Source organism: Zonotrichia albicollis, chromosome 11 (genome assembly GCF_047830755.1).
Source record: "Zonotrichia albicollis isolate bZonAlb1 chromosome 11, bZonAlb1.hap1, whole genome shotgun sequence".
Taxonomy (NCBI): domain Eukaryota; kingdom Metazoa; phylum Chordata; class Aves; order Passeriformes; family Passerellidae; genus Zonotrichia; species Zonotrichia albicollis.
The window spans coordinates 13,778,896-13,797,061 of record NC_133829.1 but is presented as its reverse complement, the minus strand read 5'-3'; the positions used below and the strand labels follow the sequence as shown (position 1 = coordinate 13,797,061).

General features: G+C 39.0%; 1 protein-coding gene across 4 annotated transcripts in view; it reads right to left on the bottom strand.

Annotated features, from left to right (window-relative positions):
- Nucleotides 1-18,166, bottom strand: part of LIPC (lipase C, hepatic type) — a 62,951-nt gene that overhangs the window by 40,369 nt on the left and 4,416 nt on the right. For 2 of the 4 annotated variants that reach the window (XM_074549447.1, XM_074549449.1), the window contains exon 2: nucleotides 6,195-6,307. In XM_074549447.1, the coding sequence (XP_074405548.1) occupies nucleotides 6,195-6,273 (79 nt within the window). In that variant the 5' untranslated portion in view covers nucleotides 6,274-6,307. Of the gene's footprint in view, nucleotides 1-6,194; nucleotides 6,308-6,510; nucleotides 6,614-18,166 lie in introns of those variants that run through there. The other 2 variants (XM_074549450.1, XM_074549448.1) reach the window with 2 other exon arrangements.

The window sequence follows — 18,166 nt, the reverse complement described above, 5'->3', positions numbered from 1 at the left end:
AAAAAGATATACTATGTATATTTTATATAGTATATAGTTATATATACTATATAATTATATACTATATATAATTTTTATATAGTATATACATATATATACTAATATATATATGTATATATATATTAGTACAACTAAGGAACACACATACACAGCACTGCCACCCCAATTTGACAGAATCTCTAATTTGAGTGACTCTTTTGGAAATGCAGGTTGGCAAACATAGAGTTAAACCTTAATTGATGTCCTCCACCATCCCTTCTGACCCATGGCTGCTGAAAGGGAGAAGAGTGGTGCTTGAAACAGTAAGTAAATTCTTCACTCTGACACTATAGATTACTTTGGACCTGAGATGCATAAAGTAGAGCACAAGTGATCTAATATAGACAAGATTTTCAAATGAAAAATTTCCTCCCAGTGGTGTTTCTATCTAATGGTTTCCAATGGTAGCATTAAGATATAGGAAAGCATGCCAGTATAGCAGAATTTTAGGCAGCTTTTCAATTCCAGACACAAAGCCAAATCAAACATATGTGTATGTTTTTATTTTTGTCCTTGGACTTGCTCTGTCACCATCTCCTCCATGGTTCAGTGCCTCCCTCTGTAAGTAATATAAAAATTAGAAAATGCTTTTTGGATCAAATATTTCAAAACAGCAGAAGTTCAAAGGTTTGTCTCATGAAATTTGGGTTTTCAGATTGGACATGTTTGTTTAATTCCAGAGAGAATTATGTGTATCAATACCTTGTTTCCTCATATTTAATATTTCTACATCTCTTTTTTTGTTATTTGTTGCACTTGGAGCAACACCAGGAATTCTGGAGGCCAAATAGGAACCCATATATAAACAGTATTATTGATAAAAGATTCAAAAGATTTTACTAGACTGGGCAAGCAAACCAGAGAATTTCTGTAATTTTTGCCAACAACTCCTGTTTGTGCAACCATCTTGTTTTAGAAGCATTTCAGCACCATCAAAAGCTTTTGTTGGCTGATTATAATGGGTATGTGGAAGGGTGTGCAATCCTATGCAGTTAATGCTTTCTGAGGATATTAGCAACTGTAGTAATTTTTAAATATTGAAAGGAACAAACAAGAAAGGTATCATAGTAATATAACTTTAAAACCAGTATATTTTTATAGAAGAAAGGGTACAGAGTGTGAAAGAGGTCATTTTAACTTGGAGCATAGACATTAAACAATTTTTTGCAGGAGTCATAATTCACATTTGGCCTATGGCCAAAGCAGTGAACTTTATCACCCAGTCTTGGCATGTGCAGATAGATGGTCCCTTCTGTCTCTTTTGCCAGTTATTGCTCATGCTGCCAGGAAATCTTAATCATGCTGCTTGGAAGTGGCTGCTGGCCCACCCCCCTGCTGCCAAGCTATTCCTCTGTGTAAGGAGTCCAACTCAGCTTCAGCAAACAGACTCTGAGCTCCCTCTAACCCAGGAAAAAAGGTCACTGTGCTAAGGCCACTCAAGGGGACCATATGGTGGCAGGACTGACATCATCACTGTTGCACTGCTGTTGGTGCAACCCTATTAATAACCCTGAAGTTCACACAGACTTGGCATAACTAGGTTTTCTAAAAGGAAATGTGTAATATAAACCTAGAGTGAACCACAAAATAAGAAGAAACGAGAAATGCTCTCTTGAATAATGACTCATAGAATGGTTGGAATTGGAAGGGAGTTTAAAGATTATCTAGTTCCAGCCCTCTTGCTATGATCAGGGATGGCCCTCATAGGTCAGGCTGCTCAGGGCCCCATCCAGCCTGGTCTTGAACTCTTCCAAGGATCAACTTAACTAAAAAACCTCTTTCAGTGCCTCACCATGCTCCGAGTAAAGAATTTATTCCTACTGTCTAATGTAAAAGTACTCCCTTTCAGTTTAAAACCACTGCCCTTTGTCCTGTCACTATCTGCCCATATAGAAAGTTCCTCTCCCTCCATTTTATAAGCCCTCTTACGGTACTGAAAGGCTGCAATGAAGTCTCTCTGGAGCTCTCTCCAGGCTAAACAGCCCCAGCTCTCTCAGCCTGCCTTCACAGGAGAGATGCTCCAGCCCTCTGATCATCTCTGTGGCCCTGGACCCACTCTAACAGGTCCACATCTTCCCTGTGCTGAGGATCCCAGAGCTTGATGCAGTATGCTTTTATTGACACTTCTTTCCAACTGAAACTTTAAATTTGTATTTAAAACTAATCCTAGCCTTCTCTAGTTTGAGAAGAAGGAAGACAATCAGTTAAGCAGTTAGATTGCAGTGCCACATTACCAACAGCTGCTCTGTATGTTCAGGTTTCTCTAGTGTCATATGCAAGCACTATTCAGGCAGCAATAGTCAGAAGAATGTGAAGTCATACAAATTGCAATCCACTGGTGAATTTAAGCTCCTCATTAAGATGTTCAGTCATTTGCTTTAGTAGAAATATTGAAAGTTGTTTCGTGCATGGATAGTTTCTTTGTCACTTGGGTTCCTGTTATTGTCTCTTTTCATGGAAAAGCAAAGGGCCTTCTGTTAGCTAAACTATATTTATATTTTACATCCTCTAGTGATAATTTATATCTGAAATTATATTCATAGGTTTTACCCAGGTGACAGAAGGAAAAATAACTGGTTTAGATCATAGAAATTTTGGTAGAATTCTAAGACTCTTGGGAGCAGTGCAAATCCTAAACACAGTCAGGAAATGGCAGCAAATAGTTTTGCAGGACTTCTCCTGAGAATATCATAACATAGATCATTTAGTGTAACTGGTATCTGAACTTCCAAATTCCAGGACTTCTTAGACCATTATTTTTGTATGTCACAAAATTTAGCTTCTGAATCCCTGTTTAAGTGATCTACGTAGAAGTGATGTGAATTTAAACTTCAGAGGTGATCAATATATCCATTGAGGTCAATAGGAAATACTAATAGTTTTTAGACTTGTTTCTATGGGCTAACTTTAGTTCTCTATCTCTACAGTTTGAATGGCTTTTGAATTTTCTATGCTTTTTTGTGTTTTTAATGGTTTTTCAGCTATAAAGAGGTAGAAATTATTCTTTTGGTAGTTTTTTGGATCTGATAGGGTATACCCCACACACTGAATTTTGTTGAGGAATTTTATATAGACTTTGATATATATTTGCTACACCAATCATCTCTTGCATCTGTAATCCATTTGGGGAATGAAGAAAACACAACAGCTATTCAGATTTTTGTACAGTCCATTCCTATGGCCAGAGTGTAATACTAAGGTGATGACAGCACTTAAAACATAGCAGAACTGGATGACAACTGAGATGTTACCTTCTCTTTTGGACAAAAAATGTGCAGCTCAACTGCCAGCTGTGAGACTGTCAGGTAAAAAGTGCTAGCTCAACAGCATGCATTTTCATGTCAGCTACTGTCTAACTCTGCTCTGCACAAGGAAGTGGAATAATGGAAAATATTCCCACCTAGTTTCATGTTTACAGGAGAAGAATCAAAATAAATAAGAGCTTGTGTATTTTTCACATGCTTGTAGAAAGAATCATCTGGCTCAGTTTCAGGGATGTTATTTTTAGGTGCATATTTCTCATTCTGGGATTCTGCTTTTAGATAATGAACCTTTGGCAAAAATGCCAAACTTCTTTCCTGCTATATAAATGCACAAGAAAACCATGGCATTTCAGAAACCTTCTGTGGTTTTTTTAAGAATAACCCTGTGTGTGTTTTAAATTTGGTGTTGTTTTTGCTTGGTAATGCACTCTATCTTATTCTGCTATAATTAAGTATAAAATAAGAACCTACAACATATATTTTTGTACATAACTTGATCAAAAATATTTACAAACACTCATCCAAATTGAGTTACCTGTTGCAGTCTAATTCCTGTAAGTTCTGATTTTGTGATGTGATTTCTTTTACTGTGTAGGTGGATGCAATGGTACAGAAAAAAAGAAATTGAAGCAATTGTTTATTTTTTGGTTACAAATGAATGAGTAGGACTTTTACACAGTGAGAGAATGGCTCTTTCATAGGTAATTGCTTGTGCTAGAATTATGTAGCAGACACTTATCCCTGAGGAGGCTTTGCACCCCTGATAGTTGTGCTGCTCTATGCTGCAGTTCCTGCTAAAACAAGAACAAGTGAGCTCTAGGTTGGAAGGATTTCCAGGTAAAATAGATTCAATGCTCATGGAAAGCTGTCTCCACCTGACAGCATTTAGAGGCCTTTTATGCAGAATTAAAAGCTTTGCTCCCTTCCTTAGTGTGAGGTGATGCCTTACTGTCACTTGCATCTGCCATTGTGGCAAATGAATCTGCCTCGCTGAGAAGTGGAATAAGGAAAGTGAGTCCCTGAGGTTCCAGGCACAGCCAGCACTCCCAGAACAAGCAGAGCTTAGCTGACTAGTCAAATTACAGAAATAAGGCAAGGTTTGAGAACTGGGGATTACATTACGTTCTGGCCAAGGCTGGTGTGGCTGAGGTTGGATTGGAGCAGGATACCAAGGGAGTGAAAGATGCAGAAATATTAATGCAGATGGGCAGCTGGAATTGGAATTGGACTGATTTGAAAGTGGCAAAGGAGGAGGATCTTAGTTCAAAATAATGGAATACCAGGGCCTTTAGCCTGGTAACTACCCCCTATAGCCAATCTAGTTAGGCTGTGGGGAGCCTCTAGAAGAAAATACAGTAGATTTTTTTGCATTTTTAGAAATAAACCTTCTTGGCTTCTGAAATCAGTCTCTTGCCTCAACATACCATGAGTTGGCATATCTGCTAGTGCCAATATGACATGTGACCTATTGTTTGTGCCCCACAAGTAAGAAGCAATGAGCAAACAAGTGAAGTCCATGATACTGGAGTCCTAGGTCATGAGGGGAAAGGGGATGGAGAGAGTGAGGGACTGACCTTGCTACAAATGGTGCCACAGGTCGTGGGGGTGGGGAATGGGAGCTGCATGGGGCAGGACCTGTGGCTGTGAAAGAACAGGGGGACAGTGACTCCCTCTCTCTGCCTTGTGTATCTCCGGGGAGCTAAACTTTGACCACACACAGTGTGGAATCTGAATAGATCTGCACAAAGATGATGGGAGAAGCCTTCAAACTAAAATTTGAGCTCTTATTTTAGGTTTTCTCAAAAAATACAGAATTGGTCAAATTTTCTAAATAGCTTTCTAAGGTTCAGCGACTTTGAAGGATGTGCAGGCCTTGTCTGGTAAACCAGGCCAAGTTATGGCATTAATTGAAGTTTCTCACAGTGTTTTAATTCAGAGATTTTATACTGTTCAAAGTTAAACCCAAGGGGAAATTTAATGTGCAGAATCAAAGAAAGGTGGTCCTGCCCCCTGTAGATTGAAATCAATATATTTTATATAAAGCATTTGTGTAGCAAATGGTTTCTAAAACTATTACTATAAATAAACAAAAATACAAAACGCAGCTGCTCTAAGGGGCCGTACTTCTGTGAATGTACCTATCTTGCTTTATTTCCAGCCAAGGGAAAACTTCATGTATCCCCTCCAGACTTAGAGTATTAGACATGCAGTTAGATAAGAAAGAAAACTAGTGCTTGCTTTGTATACATCAATAATGAGGTCAAACATGGCACTGTCTTTGTCAATCACATCAGAGAGCTTTTAAGAAATGCAGTTGTTTGATGTCCTGTCTTGCTCAACAGTCACACAGATACTGACAGAATGTGCAGCGTCACAAATGCCTGGGAAATGCTTGTGCAGCCATGCCAGGGATAAAGACCCTTCAACAAAACCTACTGCAGGTGTAGCTCTTTCACTCAAAGACATTCATGCACTTGAGATGAAATCCACTGCATTAGGCAACTCAGCAAATGAAAGCTTAAACACATTTGATTCAGAGTAGGAGACTAAATCTGTCACACAAAATAATTCCACCTCAAGAAGATTATAACATTATCAATTCAGTGAATATTTTCAAGTTAATACATTTTAAAATTAGCTTAATCAGAAGCTTTGTTAAAGGTCAAATTACCTTAATTCTGTAGCCTCAACATGTATGGGTTCCCCTGGGAAATATTTCTGGTAATTACGAGCAACTACATTTTCCATACAGACAGGTATAAATGCCATATTTTAGGAATATAGTACCCAAACCCCACATCCTAATGATCAGACAGTCAACACTACTAAATTTTTATAGCATAAATATTTTTAAAAGTTAATGATCAGTATTTATATTTAATAGTATATTACCTTTTTTCTTTCCTTCATATGTATTTGCTGAGATGATGATACAAGAAAGCAATAAAAATGAAAGTTGCAAACTTCTCATTTTTTGTTTCTTTGAATGAGAGTTCTGCTAATTTCTGCCAAGAGATGGGAAAAGGAAAGAATTAGCAATGCTTTGCAAGAAATTCTTTGCCCATTAATCATTAACTTTGATTTAATCTGTCCCCTGCTCCGGTTTTTCCTTTTATGGAAGGGAAATTGGAATTTGTGTATTTACAATCTCTTCATTTTTATTTTATGCCACGTGTGGCAGAAATAATTTGGAGCTGGATCCTCTTACCTTGCTCAACAGTGCTCAGCTCTGAACACAGACTTGAGGGCATTTGTTCTCTGAAATTCTGCTAAAGGCCAGGGTAACCAGCTTGCATTCAGCTGGTCGACAGCTCGGTCTGAACACATTGCAAAATAAGGGCAAGAGCTGAAGGTTCATCTAAATATTTCATTAACATTGACAAATCCCAGAAAGGCAGTCATCAAAATTTTATATATATTAAACACTTCTCTTATTTCAGTGATTCAGTCAGTACCAGATTTTGGATAATCACAAAGCCTTTTCTTTCAAATCAAGTGAACGATTTTTAACACATAAGACATTTACTAATACAGCACAATTAACCAACATCTCTCTCCCCTTCCAATAAAAGAATCATAAGAAACTGTAGGTACTAAATGTAGGAGTCATTTCAGAGGAGAGGTTTCTACTGAAATAGTATGGTTTATACTGGAAATCAGAGCAGAATTTTAAGAATTTTAGGTTTTTTAAGAACTCTAGTTCAGTGTCAAATTAAATGACTGAAACAGAGCTTAAAAGTTGAAAAAGTATCTTTTGAGCATTCAGTGGATCCCAGCTTCTTTATGAAGCCTCTTATGTTAATTAATAAATCTAGAATACAATAAATGATAGCCATACCATCCCAGCTTGAAGAATTTTCAATTTTTCTGTTGTTTTTATAATCAAGAACTACTTGAAACTGTCCCAGATAAAAGAGTTTTCTCCTTTTTTAAAGACTAAATCTCATATGACCAATATGCTATAGCAAAACTGACATGTTAGGGAAAAAAAGAGTATTCTCATCAGGGAAATTCTGCTGTCTTGCTTGATGCATTGTTCAGGCATATGAGAGCAGCTTTATGGGGAGGGGTCCATACTGCTGGATGCAGCATGAAGGCAGGAGAAAAGTGCAGATCACTTTCTTTCCTTGCTCATTCCAAGCAGCTGTGGGTCCAGGATACAGCAGACAGCTGGAAAACCCCCAAGCAATCTCTAAGGTCAGAGCAGCCACTGCAGCTGGCAGGGGTCTTGGCACAGTCACATCTGAAGCACTGTCAAGACTGATTGATTAGTGTGTATGTGTGAAAGTATACTGAAACAGAGGACATACAGAAAAGGGGGTGATAAGATCAAAATTACTCTTGGTAAATGAAAAACACTAATCACAGCAGTATTGTAGTGAGCAAGAAAAGGAGACAGGAGATAGAATTTGGACATGAATTTAGGCTTTGATGCTGGACACGAAATGCTGTATTTTAGTGAAGTTAAGACTGGTGGAAATTGCTAGTATGATTTAGCAAAGCCTTGCAGTGAACTTAGAATAAGATTGGCTAGAGATGATGTGAAGATGACAGGTCTGACTGACAGGTGGAATGGTAACACTAGGCACAGTAATCAAGAAGGTAGAGAGCATTTAGAGGAGAAAGATTGCAAGTTTCACTTTCTCCAGACAGGAATTGTTCTGGAACAAGGTGGTAGACCTGTCAGGGGCAGATTTGGCTGTTGGACCTTTGTGAAGAGATTGCCTGAAAATAAAATCTATAGGGATCAATGTTTGGATTTACTTCTCACTATGGAACCCATGTAGGAAGCCAGGATGACATTATGAGCATTTTATGAAGGATTGCTTAAAGTGGTAAAAGGAAAACTGGGAAAAAAAGATGGAGGAACCTGCCTTCCTTTGGCAGGTTTTACTTCATTTGGCAATTCTGTGTCAGCTATTGCTGATATTTATTTGTCTTTCCAGTATTCACAGGATGTCAGCAATAATGATGAGAACGCTATGCAGTGTTGTGGGAATAATTGTACAGGTTTGAATGAGAGGTTCCACAGTGCGTGTTGAGGATGACTTTAGGCAGCACTGAATTGCCTGCTATGGCACATTAGTCTGCAGAGAGCAGATGTGATTGTGTTCCAGGGGAAGGAGCTGCTCCCAATGGCCTGACAGCTTTGTCACACCATGTGTCTTCAGAGTGTGCATTTGGGTTTGCTTTTCTTCTCCATTTGATTTTCATGAGTAATTCCAATTAACTTTATTGTCTGCTCAACGAGAAAAGAATGGGTCTTCTGCAAATGTAATGATCATTAGAGGTAAGAAACTGCTGGTAAATAATTTTCCTGTGAATCCAAATATTGAAATTATAATCTTTGCTATTTTCAATATGTTTATCTGGTCAACTGATGACTACTTTGCTTAGATGGGTTAATTGCCATTTGTATTGTTATTGCATATATAATATTCTATGAATATATAATCTAAATTATTTTAGGAATTAGTTGCCCTAATGCAAAAAGCATAACAAGAAAGAGTCTTTGGCACATTATGAGGATAGAAAAAGTGGAGCCAGGTATTTACCAGAAGCAACTGTGCAAGTGCTACTCAGTATTACTGGCAGCATGTTGCATCACTTACTAAATGGCTTTTTCAGCCACATTTGAATCTGCATGAGGTGTAGTGATGAGAGCTGCAATATTCCAGGTGAAAACCACTGCAGAAAAAAAGAGAATCCTCTGGGAAAATAAGGGTGCTCTGGGTCTTCATTTTATTCCACTGTTTGATCATAAGAATGGTGAATCTCTGTACCCCTGTGACACTCCCAGTGTTCTGCCAGAGCCTTATGAGCTGTGAGGCTGCTCTGCTGCATCCTGCACCACTGGCAGGGACAAATGTACAACACAGGTACTAGAAAATCAGGGAACAGACATCTCAGGGACTGTAACACAGCCTGGGAGGCTGATGTAGGAAAATGACACCTGGAACATGCAAGCTGCACTGTGTCGTGACGTTACTTTCAAGAGTGAGTGGAAAGTTTAGGATGGGATATGTTTGCTACTCATGCTCTGAATAAGGAAAGTGGATAATTTGGTATTTGCAATAATCTTGATTCTTAAAAAATGCCTGAAAATAAGTTGTTTAAATTTAAGGTTTAAATATGGTTATGGTTATATATGTTAAAAAAATACTATAGATATGATTTCACTTTTCCATAACACCCGGCATTTGCAATTACTTCATTTTCTGCATTGAAATCACTCATACCTACTGTAGTGATGTGGATTCCAAAGTTAGAAATAGATATTCCAAACTGCTCTCTGTGAAACAGAACATGTTTCATATTGCATGGAGGCTACTGCTTTGCCAACTTCACATGAAATAGAATCTTTTCTTAAACACACAGTGGTCAACCCAAATTTGTAGCTTATGTGAACGTGTTTATTTGTAGTTTGCATGCACTGCAAAGGGGCTTGATAACTTTCCCTCTTCTGCTGAGCTGCTGCTTGTACAACATATACCCAGGAGGTAGACTCTCAATCACAGTCCCCATCTGCTTCCTGGCTAATGTTCCAGTTCCAGTTTGACCTCTTGCACATATTCACATCTAAAAGAAAATTGATGGTTCACTATTGGAAGCAGTGTGTGACTAATGATGCATTGTACCAGGCAGCTTTTTGCTTGAATATATCTTTCTAATCAAGTTAAAGAAAAGAACACAGAGCAGAAATTTGTCAGGCATACAGTGCTGCTTTTTTTCCTGAAACCACACTGTTCATCAGGATGCTTTTCAATCACCTGAAGACCTGTTATATTGTAGTACAAGATGTTCTTTCTCAGGTTTGGAAGAGATTTTATGGGCCAGTACTTCAGCTAGCATAAATTGGCTTCTGTGCAGCTCTAATGATTTTCACCAGCTGAGGATCCGCCCTGTGTTCCTATAATAACCCCAGCATCTGAAAAAAGATTCATGTGATGGTTATGCTAATACATCTGAGGTTATAGAGCAAGAAAATTTTTATGTGGTTGAATTTTTAATGCACTTTTTAAATCCAAAATTTATTCTGCCTGTTTGATCTTTTCTAGGATTTTTTAATATCAAATAACTCTGAAGAGACATTTTTAGATGGACTTTTGTGTGTAGATTCATGGTCTATGTCAAACACACAGCAGCTGCACTCAGATGAGTCTGAAACCTCCTCTACACCTGTAGCTATTGAGCCATCAGACTTTTCAGTAGTAAATTCAAAACTAAATAATGGATCAGCAAACTTTGTTTTCTGATATGAAAGAAAACCACTAATTTGCATGAGCATAGTGTTGTAAAATATGAATTTCTCATACAAGATGGATTTCATACTCTGTATTCCCTGATAAGGTAGTCTTCTTCCATGACTCATCACCCAGAATATTATCTGACTTTCCTTGGAAGCACATTTGGGAGTAGGAATGGAATTTTTGCAGTTTCAAGTTCAGCAGATTTTGTATATTTATGCCTTTCAACAATTTTGGAAATGTGCTGCACTGAGTAATTCTTATTATCAACAGCTGTAAACAAAGAAGTGAACCCAAATACAATTGCCAAGCACAAATATAATTGTATAATAAGTGGGACATCTACTTCAAACTTTAAAAAAGGCACTTTTTGTTTATTTCAATGTTCATGGAGTGCTTTTCATAACAAAGCATTACTTGTTTAATTGCCTTAGAAGAATGCTGTTTCTTCTGGGTCTGTCTTTCTCATGTGTACACTGTGTTCATGTGGGGCATGTCTCTGAAAGCTTGACAGATCAGAAAACCACAGAACTGGTGAACCAAATAAAAGGAGAGAGCAAATCCCAATACATCTGGGCTGCCCATACTCTTCCATTTTGTGTAGGATATTGGCAGTCTGCATGACTATACACTACTGGAAGGGGTAATGCAGCTGCAGGCCTTTTATCCACCTGGACTCTGTCTTACTGTGGATATTCCCTGTTAGTGTCCTGTTTCAGGGATGACCTGTAAATGTTTGCATTGAATTTTTTGTTGTTAAAGCAGCTTTTACACAGAGCTGTAACACATAGGAAACTTTCCCCACATCAGCACTGGGGTGTCAGTAGATGTAACTGTGAAGAGCTTCTGGAAACCTCAGTGTGCCTGCAAGGGCATTTCCCTTCACTGCTCTGGGTAAGAAACAGCTGAACATGTGCAGCAAAGCTCCTTGGAACACTGAGATCCAGCCCATCTCCTTCCCCCCTGAGGACTGAGCTTTATGGTTTTAAGCAAAACCAACATTAGAGCAATGCCTTTTGAAGCTGCCTTGCTTGTTCACCTCCCCACATCAAACAGAAGCATGTCTGAAACAGATGAACAACAGGAAAACCAATAGTGCTCTCTCCCTTGCTTTTGAGTTACTGTATTTAGGAGGGAGAATTTGTAACACAAATAGAAATCGGGCTTGTTTCAGATATTGATTGATGGCTCTTATGGATATAGAAGGAAGCAAGAACAAGTCAACCAGGGCTTCTTGTAGGTAACATATTTGAAGAGGATACACATGAAGGCACTTACACAAAAGGCAAAGAACTATTCCAAAGTAAAGAAACTTGAAAGACACTAAACATTCAAAGGCTGATTGATGATGTCTCTTAGAACTTAACATGCTCACAGGAGCAAAACCCAGATCTCTGTGAAGCTGCTGTCGTTAAAATTGAGTTTTCATGAAAAGGGAAGAACAAACAGACAAGAAAGCCAAAGGAGAAGAATAGGATTCTTACATACAGAGTAGATGAGGGGGCAGCAGACTGTTTGAGGTGGTTAATTATCAAACCTAAATATTTTGTTTGTTCCAGGACCTGACACAGCTCTTGCTAGTTCTAGCAGAACTTAGATACTGGGGTGGAGAGACCCTTGGGTCTGATGTATTGTGGCAGTTCCTACATTACTAAAAGATTAGAGGAGATTATAAGAGAGAAAATTGGCTTAGTTGAGGGATGAAGAAGCCTTAAATACTTTAAGCATCAGTTAGGATAAACATGCATTTAAAATGTTCTCCAAACTTTCTGAAAATCTGGTCTGAAAAACTGCCTGAAAATGTTACGTATTGGTAAAAGAATTGTGGACTTTGTGCACAAAAATAGAAATGAATGTAGCCTACTAGAAAGAATTGAAATAGTTGTTTCTCTGTTAGTTCTGGAGCTGCAAATATTTGATGTCTGGATAAACCATAGGATAATTGATTAAATACATTGGTTTTCCAAAATCCATAGTTGTTGAGATGATTCAGAGCAGGAAATCAGTCAGTATTAGGTTTGAAGTGACTGTGACCATGAGTACAAACAATTTCTTGGTAGTGTCCTGTAAATACTGATGTTCCACAACTGAAATGGGAAGAGCTACTAAATACTGTATTTAGCACAGATGTTTCCTGTTATAACAGATCAGTAACATTTCAATATTCAGTGGGCCTTTAACACCCACCCTCCATCTGTGGTATTCATTTTTAGCATTGTGGAATAGGCAAAAAACAGGCATGTAATTAAAAAGAAACTCCATCAGGGTGTTTTCTCTAGCTCCATTTTTTCTTTTCCTTAACTGTGTTCCTTGATTTGTGTGTGGAAACATTTCATGGGTGGCATGGATAAGACAAAGCTAGTTCTGCATCTGAGAGTCACAGCTATTGCACCAAGTGCACTGCAAAGCAGCCCTGGAGCACGTGCTGCATCCAGGAGTGCTCACTGAGAAAGGCTGATTACATCAGCTGGGGAAGAATAATATTCTTTGCCAAATGACCAATTTGTGCTTGTGGCTTTTAAGTAGCTGTGGTTCACCCAAGTGCTTGAGAAGTGCCTTTACTCTAAAGAGGAAGTTGAGGTAAGGGCTGGAGGCAAGCAGTGCTGGGGGACTGGATGGGCACTGTGGGAGTAACAAAGTCAATAACCCAGAGAGCTGTCACAGATCCACTCAAATGAAATGATGGTAAAGCTCATCTTTGAGTAAATTGCTTGGGAGACAAAAAAGGAGAAGGAAGCAAGCAGTAAAGTGACTCTGACCATAACATGCGTTGCAAAAACCTTCAAAATTTACAGTGTATACCAACTTCTCAAGTTTCTTTTATGTATGTTTATTCCAGGTTGAGTGTTCCAGAACCTTAACGTGTGGTATGTTATTTGTTGAATAACCTGTGGGACAGAGCACAGGTGTCAGTCTAGTGAATAGTCTAGTCTGGGGAATAGGTAAGGAGTCTAAAATGTATTTCCTAAGGAGAAGAGCAGTGCCATTGCAAGGGCCTCATCCATGGGATGCAAACCCACCCTGCCTGTAGCACATGGACCTGTACCTCCTCACCTGTGTGTGTTCCTTCACTCTGCATTGTGCCATGAAATCCAGGGCAGCCAGCTGGCCTGCACCACCTTAGGAAGAGCACAGACACAGGCAGCTGGCCTTCACATGGAGATTTAATAGCTCCATATCCTACTCTGTATTCCTTGGTTTTCTCTCTTCTAATTATAGCTTCAAAATTATTACTAATTTCCTTTTAAATTCCAAATTCCATTTGGCATCTTACATTGATATTTCCTGCAGAGAAAGAACTCAAACTATTGGATAGAAATCTTGTCATATTCCCCCACAGATGGTCCAATCTGCTCTGCAGTTCATGCCTGACAGCTAGTTAATCTGGTAGTGTAGGGACACACATTTAAAAACGCAGGTTCTGGCATCAGCCTCAGGCAAGCACCTCAAATATGCTCTGTACCCTGAAATTGAGGAATTCAGGCTCTGTTCTCCTTAAAGGTGTGAGGAGTGTGTTTTCCAGGTACAAGGTATACTGTAGAAGATAACTCTGAAACTGAGATGTAACCAGGAATGTTTGTGCTGGTGCAGAACACTAACAATGTTTTCATACTTACACCACTGGCTTAGGGCAATTTCCTAAAAGTGACTGAGAAAAGCAAACTCATTCATGGTAGATCTGAATTTGTTACTCATAGACTTTCATCTCCTCTAGAAAACAAGAGAAGGAAGTAAAAAGATTGAAAAATGTTGCACTATGCAAAATGTATTTGAAACTTTGGCAAAGCACTGGATAAATGCTTTATGCTATGTATTTGTTAGGTCAAATTTTGCTCTCTATCTGGTTAAACCATTTTTGTACAAACTTTATCAAATATTACTGAATTGCATGTATATGTTTCTTGTCATGGACCCTGGGAAGTCTCATAAAAAATAGAATAAGAAAGCAGAATATATTGGGGAGGGTTTTGTCTTAGTGGCACATTATAGGAATACACAATTTATTATAAATACAGTAATTTCCCTTTGATACAACAAATACGCACCTTTGCTCAGGACCATGAATCTTAGGTCTTAAACATATTTAGAAATTAATTTGTGACAAAAAATTAGGATTTTTTCTTTTATTTACTACAGGACCATTTTAATCCTCTTAGTATTTTTAGATAGAGTTATTGTGTTTCTGGTGACCATCATACTGTTGTATTAAAAAATGTGTCTTCCAGTCTGTTTTTTCCAGATTAGTGGAATTACCATGTCAGATTCTACAAAAGTTACTGCACTTTAAATACATCAGTTTTTATTAATGCAAAAGAGATAAAACTAATTTTTCCATTTGCTCTGAAATGACAGTCTGAAAATGGCAGAAAACAAATTTTTCAAAATGCTACCTCTGTTTTGTCCTGTCCATTCTGTATGGTATTTGTCAAGAGATAATGCAAAAATTCATATATGTCATTTACTCAAACTTTAAGGCTAAGTAGTATATTTAATATCACATTTTCTATTCATTTTTGATGCAGAAATAAGAAATCAAGAAATGAGGATGAGGTTATATTTTTATAGGTCATATATAATGTAAATTCTGAAATGGGTGCAGAACTCTTCCATAATTCTTTTTAGCAAAAAAAGTCTGCTTAAAAGCTTTTACAGCTGTCCCTAGGGATCCCAGTGAGGTGATGATAATTTTTCTTATGAATTAATCTTAGAAAATTTCACAGCAGCAAAAAATTGTGAACATTTAAAGAAATAATGAAATTTCAAGAACAGTTCTGAAATATTTCAACTAACATAACCTAAGGGCTGGCTTTCAAAGAAGCTGTATATTCCTAGTTTTAATTGTCTTCTAATTCATCTCCTCTGAAAAGAATCAATTTCAAATGAAGGAGAGGCTCCCCAGGTAGTTTTTACAAGAATCCCTCATTAAGAGGAGCATTAGCATAACTCATAGGACCATAATAGAGTCTGGGTTGGAAGGGCCCTTACAGACCATCTCGTCACAGCCCTGCCATGGTGGATGAGGGGGTTCCACCAGAGCCCCATCCAGCCTGGCCAGAAGCACTTCCAGGGATGGGGCAGCCACAGCTGCTCTGGGCAAAGAATTTCTCTCTAATGTTAATTTAAATCCTCCCTCTTTCAGTTTGAAGCCATTCACCCCTTGTCCTACCACTCCAGGCCCTTGAGCCTGCAAAGTCCCTCTCCAGCTCTTCAGGAGTCCCTTCAGGCACAGGAAGGTGCTGTAAGGTCCCCCTGAAGCCTTTTCTTCTCCAGGCTGAACAGCCCAGCTCCCCCAGCCTGTCCTCACAGCAGAGGTGCTCCAGGCCTCTGACCATACCTGGGACCATGCTGTGGGCTTGCTGCAGCAGCTCCATGTCCTTGTTTTGCTGGGAGCCCCAGAGCTGGATGCAGCACTCCAGGTCTCTCACAAGAGCAGAGCAGAGAGGGACAGTCCCCTCCCTTGACCTGCTGCTCCCACTTCTTTTGGTGCAGCCCAGGACATGTTTGTCTTTCTGAGCTGCAAACACACACTGCCAGCTCCTGTCCAGCCCTCACCCACCAACACCCCCAGTCCTTCTCCCCAGAGCTGCCCCCACTCCTCTCTTTGCCCAGCCTGTATTGGTGCTGTGATTTCCCCAGCCCAGATGCAGGACTTGCACTTGGCCTTGTGGAGCTTTGTGAAGTTCATGCAGACCGACCTGTCAGGCCTGTCAGGGCCCCTCTGGATGCCAATCCTTCCCTCCATTTTTTTTCTATTGGACTCAGGCAGGTTGCTCTAAGTCAAAGAACTGGTGTATTTTCCAGGTTATCTTTGCTTTAGCTATAGGTGCTTGATACTCTTTTTCCCTTTCTCAAGGCTTTGTTTTGTGCACTGTAGTCTTCTTGCCCTTTGAGAAGAACAATATACATAATGAAATTAGGTTCTTACTTGGAATTACAAGGAAAGGGTATAATTTTTCAGATTTCATAGCAAGGGATATCTAGGCTGTATCACTGGCAAATCACTTCAGCTGTAGTCCTTAGAGAGCCATTGGTACTGCTATGGAGCGTATCACATATAGCCAGTGTTCATCAGGAATTATGACAGCCCAAGGAAGGCAGGTTTTGACATGCCATATTTTGCTTGTATTATATTTTGAGCCATGTATCCCTGTATTTTGCTGACAGATTGTCAGGGAAGTGATTAGTCTGGATTACATGGTGATGATTTCATTTTATAAAACAAAACAAAAAAAGCAAGCAAAGAGGAATTGCTTTTGGCAGAACATGATCCCATTACTTAGAAGAAAAAAAATATTTGATGTTAAATTAAATGCTTATCAAAATGAATACAACAGAATATGACAACAAATAATAGATGATAACTAGTTAATAACTCTGAAATAAGGATTTAGACAACATTTTCTCTGCATTCAGTGCTAAATCAAAGCCATGTAAGCAACGTTGCCTTGAACATTTGGCTTCATAGAAATAGCTGCTGGTAATGCACTACAGGGCGCAGCTACTACAGATGTGACAAAAGCTGGCATTGTATAGTGTTGGCAGTATCCTAATGTGTAAAATATCTGTGTATACCATAATTTCTGGAAGGAAGTGCTTCCCTGCAGGGCTGAACATTTTCACTGAGGCCTTTGAATAGGACTGGTGCTGTTCTTTAAGGAAGTTGGTTTGGCATTTTGTCCAGGGAAATTGGGTACATTGAGACTAGTGGATGCAGAGAAGGAAACCTCCCAAAAGCCCTGACTTTTAAAGAGTTGAGCCTGTGTCCCAAGGACTGAAGGCAACATGCAACTGGAGAATTGTGCTGGAATGCCATAGGTGCAGCAGTGCTTGCTCCTCCTGGGAAGGCAGCTGGTCCCTGACCGCACCTCAGGACTGCAGAGCTCTGGTCACCTTCTTCCCAAGCAGCAGCAAAATGCCATTATGATTGTCTTCTGCAACAGGCTGATTTATGAGGAGAAAAACTTTCAGTCCCAGAAGAAGGTAAATAAAATTCCTTAAAAATGTGGGCTGCCAAAAAATTAACTACTATAATACATATAAGCCATAAATCTATTAAAAGTGCATGGGCTGCAGTGTTTAGTATACTGCCTTCTGGGAAATAGGGTTCATTTTTCTATTTCTTTCAAGTCTTGTGCTGTTTTGACTGACAGAAGCTCAGGAACATTTCAGGAGTGAGTATGTTCTTTTCCCTGGGCAGGCACACTGATCCTGCTCCTTTGGTGATGACAAATCAGATGGCCTTTAAAAGTATTCCTAATCCATATTTCTATTGCAGACCTGCTGGGGAGCTGTTCTGGTGAGCTTTCTAGATTACAGTGGTGTAATATCTGAAGTAAAGGCAACATAAACATCACATCTTTTAACTTCAACTGCTAACTTGAAACCAAAAAGCATCCTTGAGTACAGTTCTTGGGCATTGTTCAGTCAACCTTGCAAGAAGGACAATGGGCCTTTTGTATAAATCAGGACCAGACTTAAACATATGGGCCAATTTGCTCACTGTATTTGAAGTTAAAATTTGACATAACAAAGGACATTACAAGAAACTGCAGTGAAGTTTAAAAAAGTCAGTACTGACCTAAAGTTTATTGCCAGCACTGTTCCTGCAGATCAAGG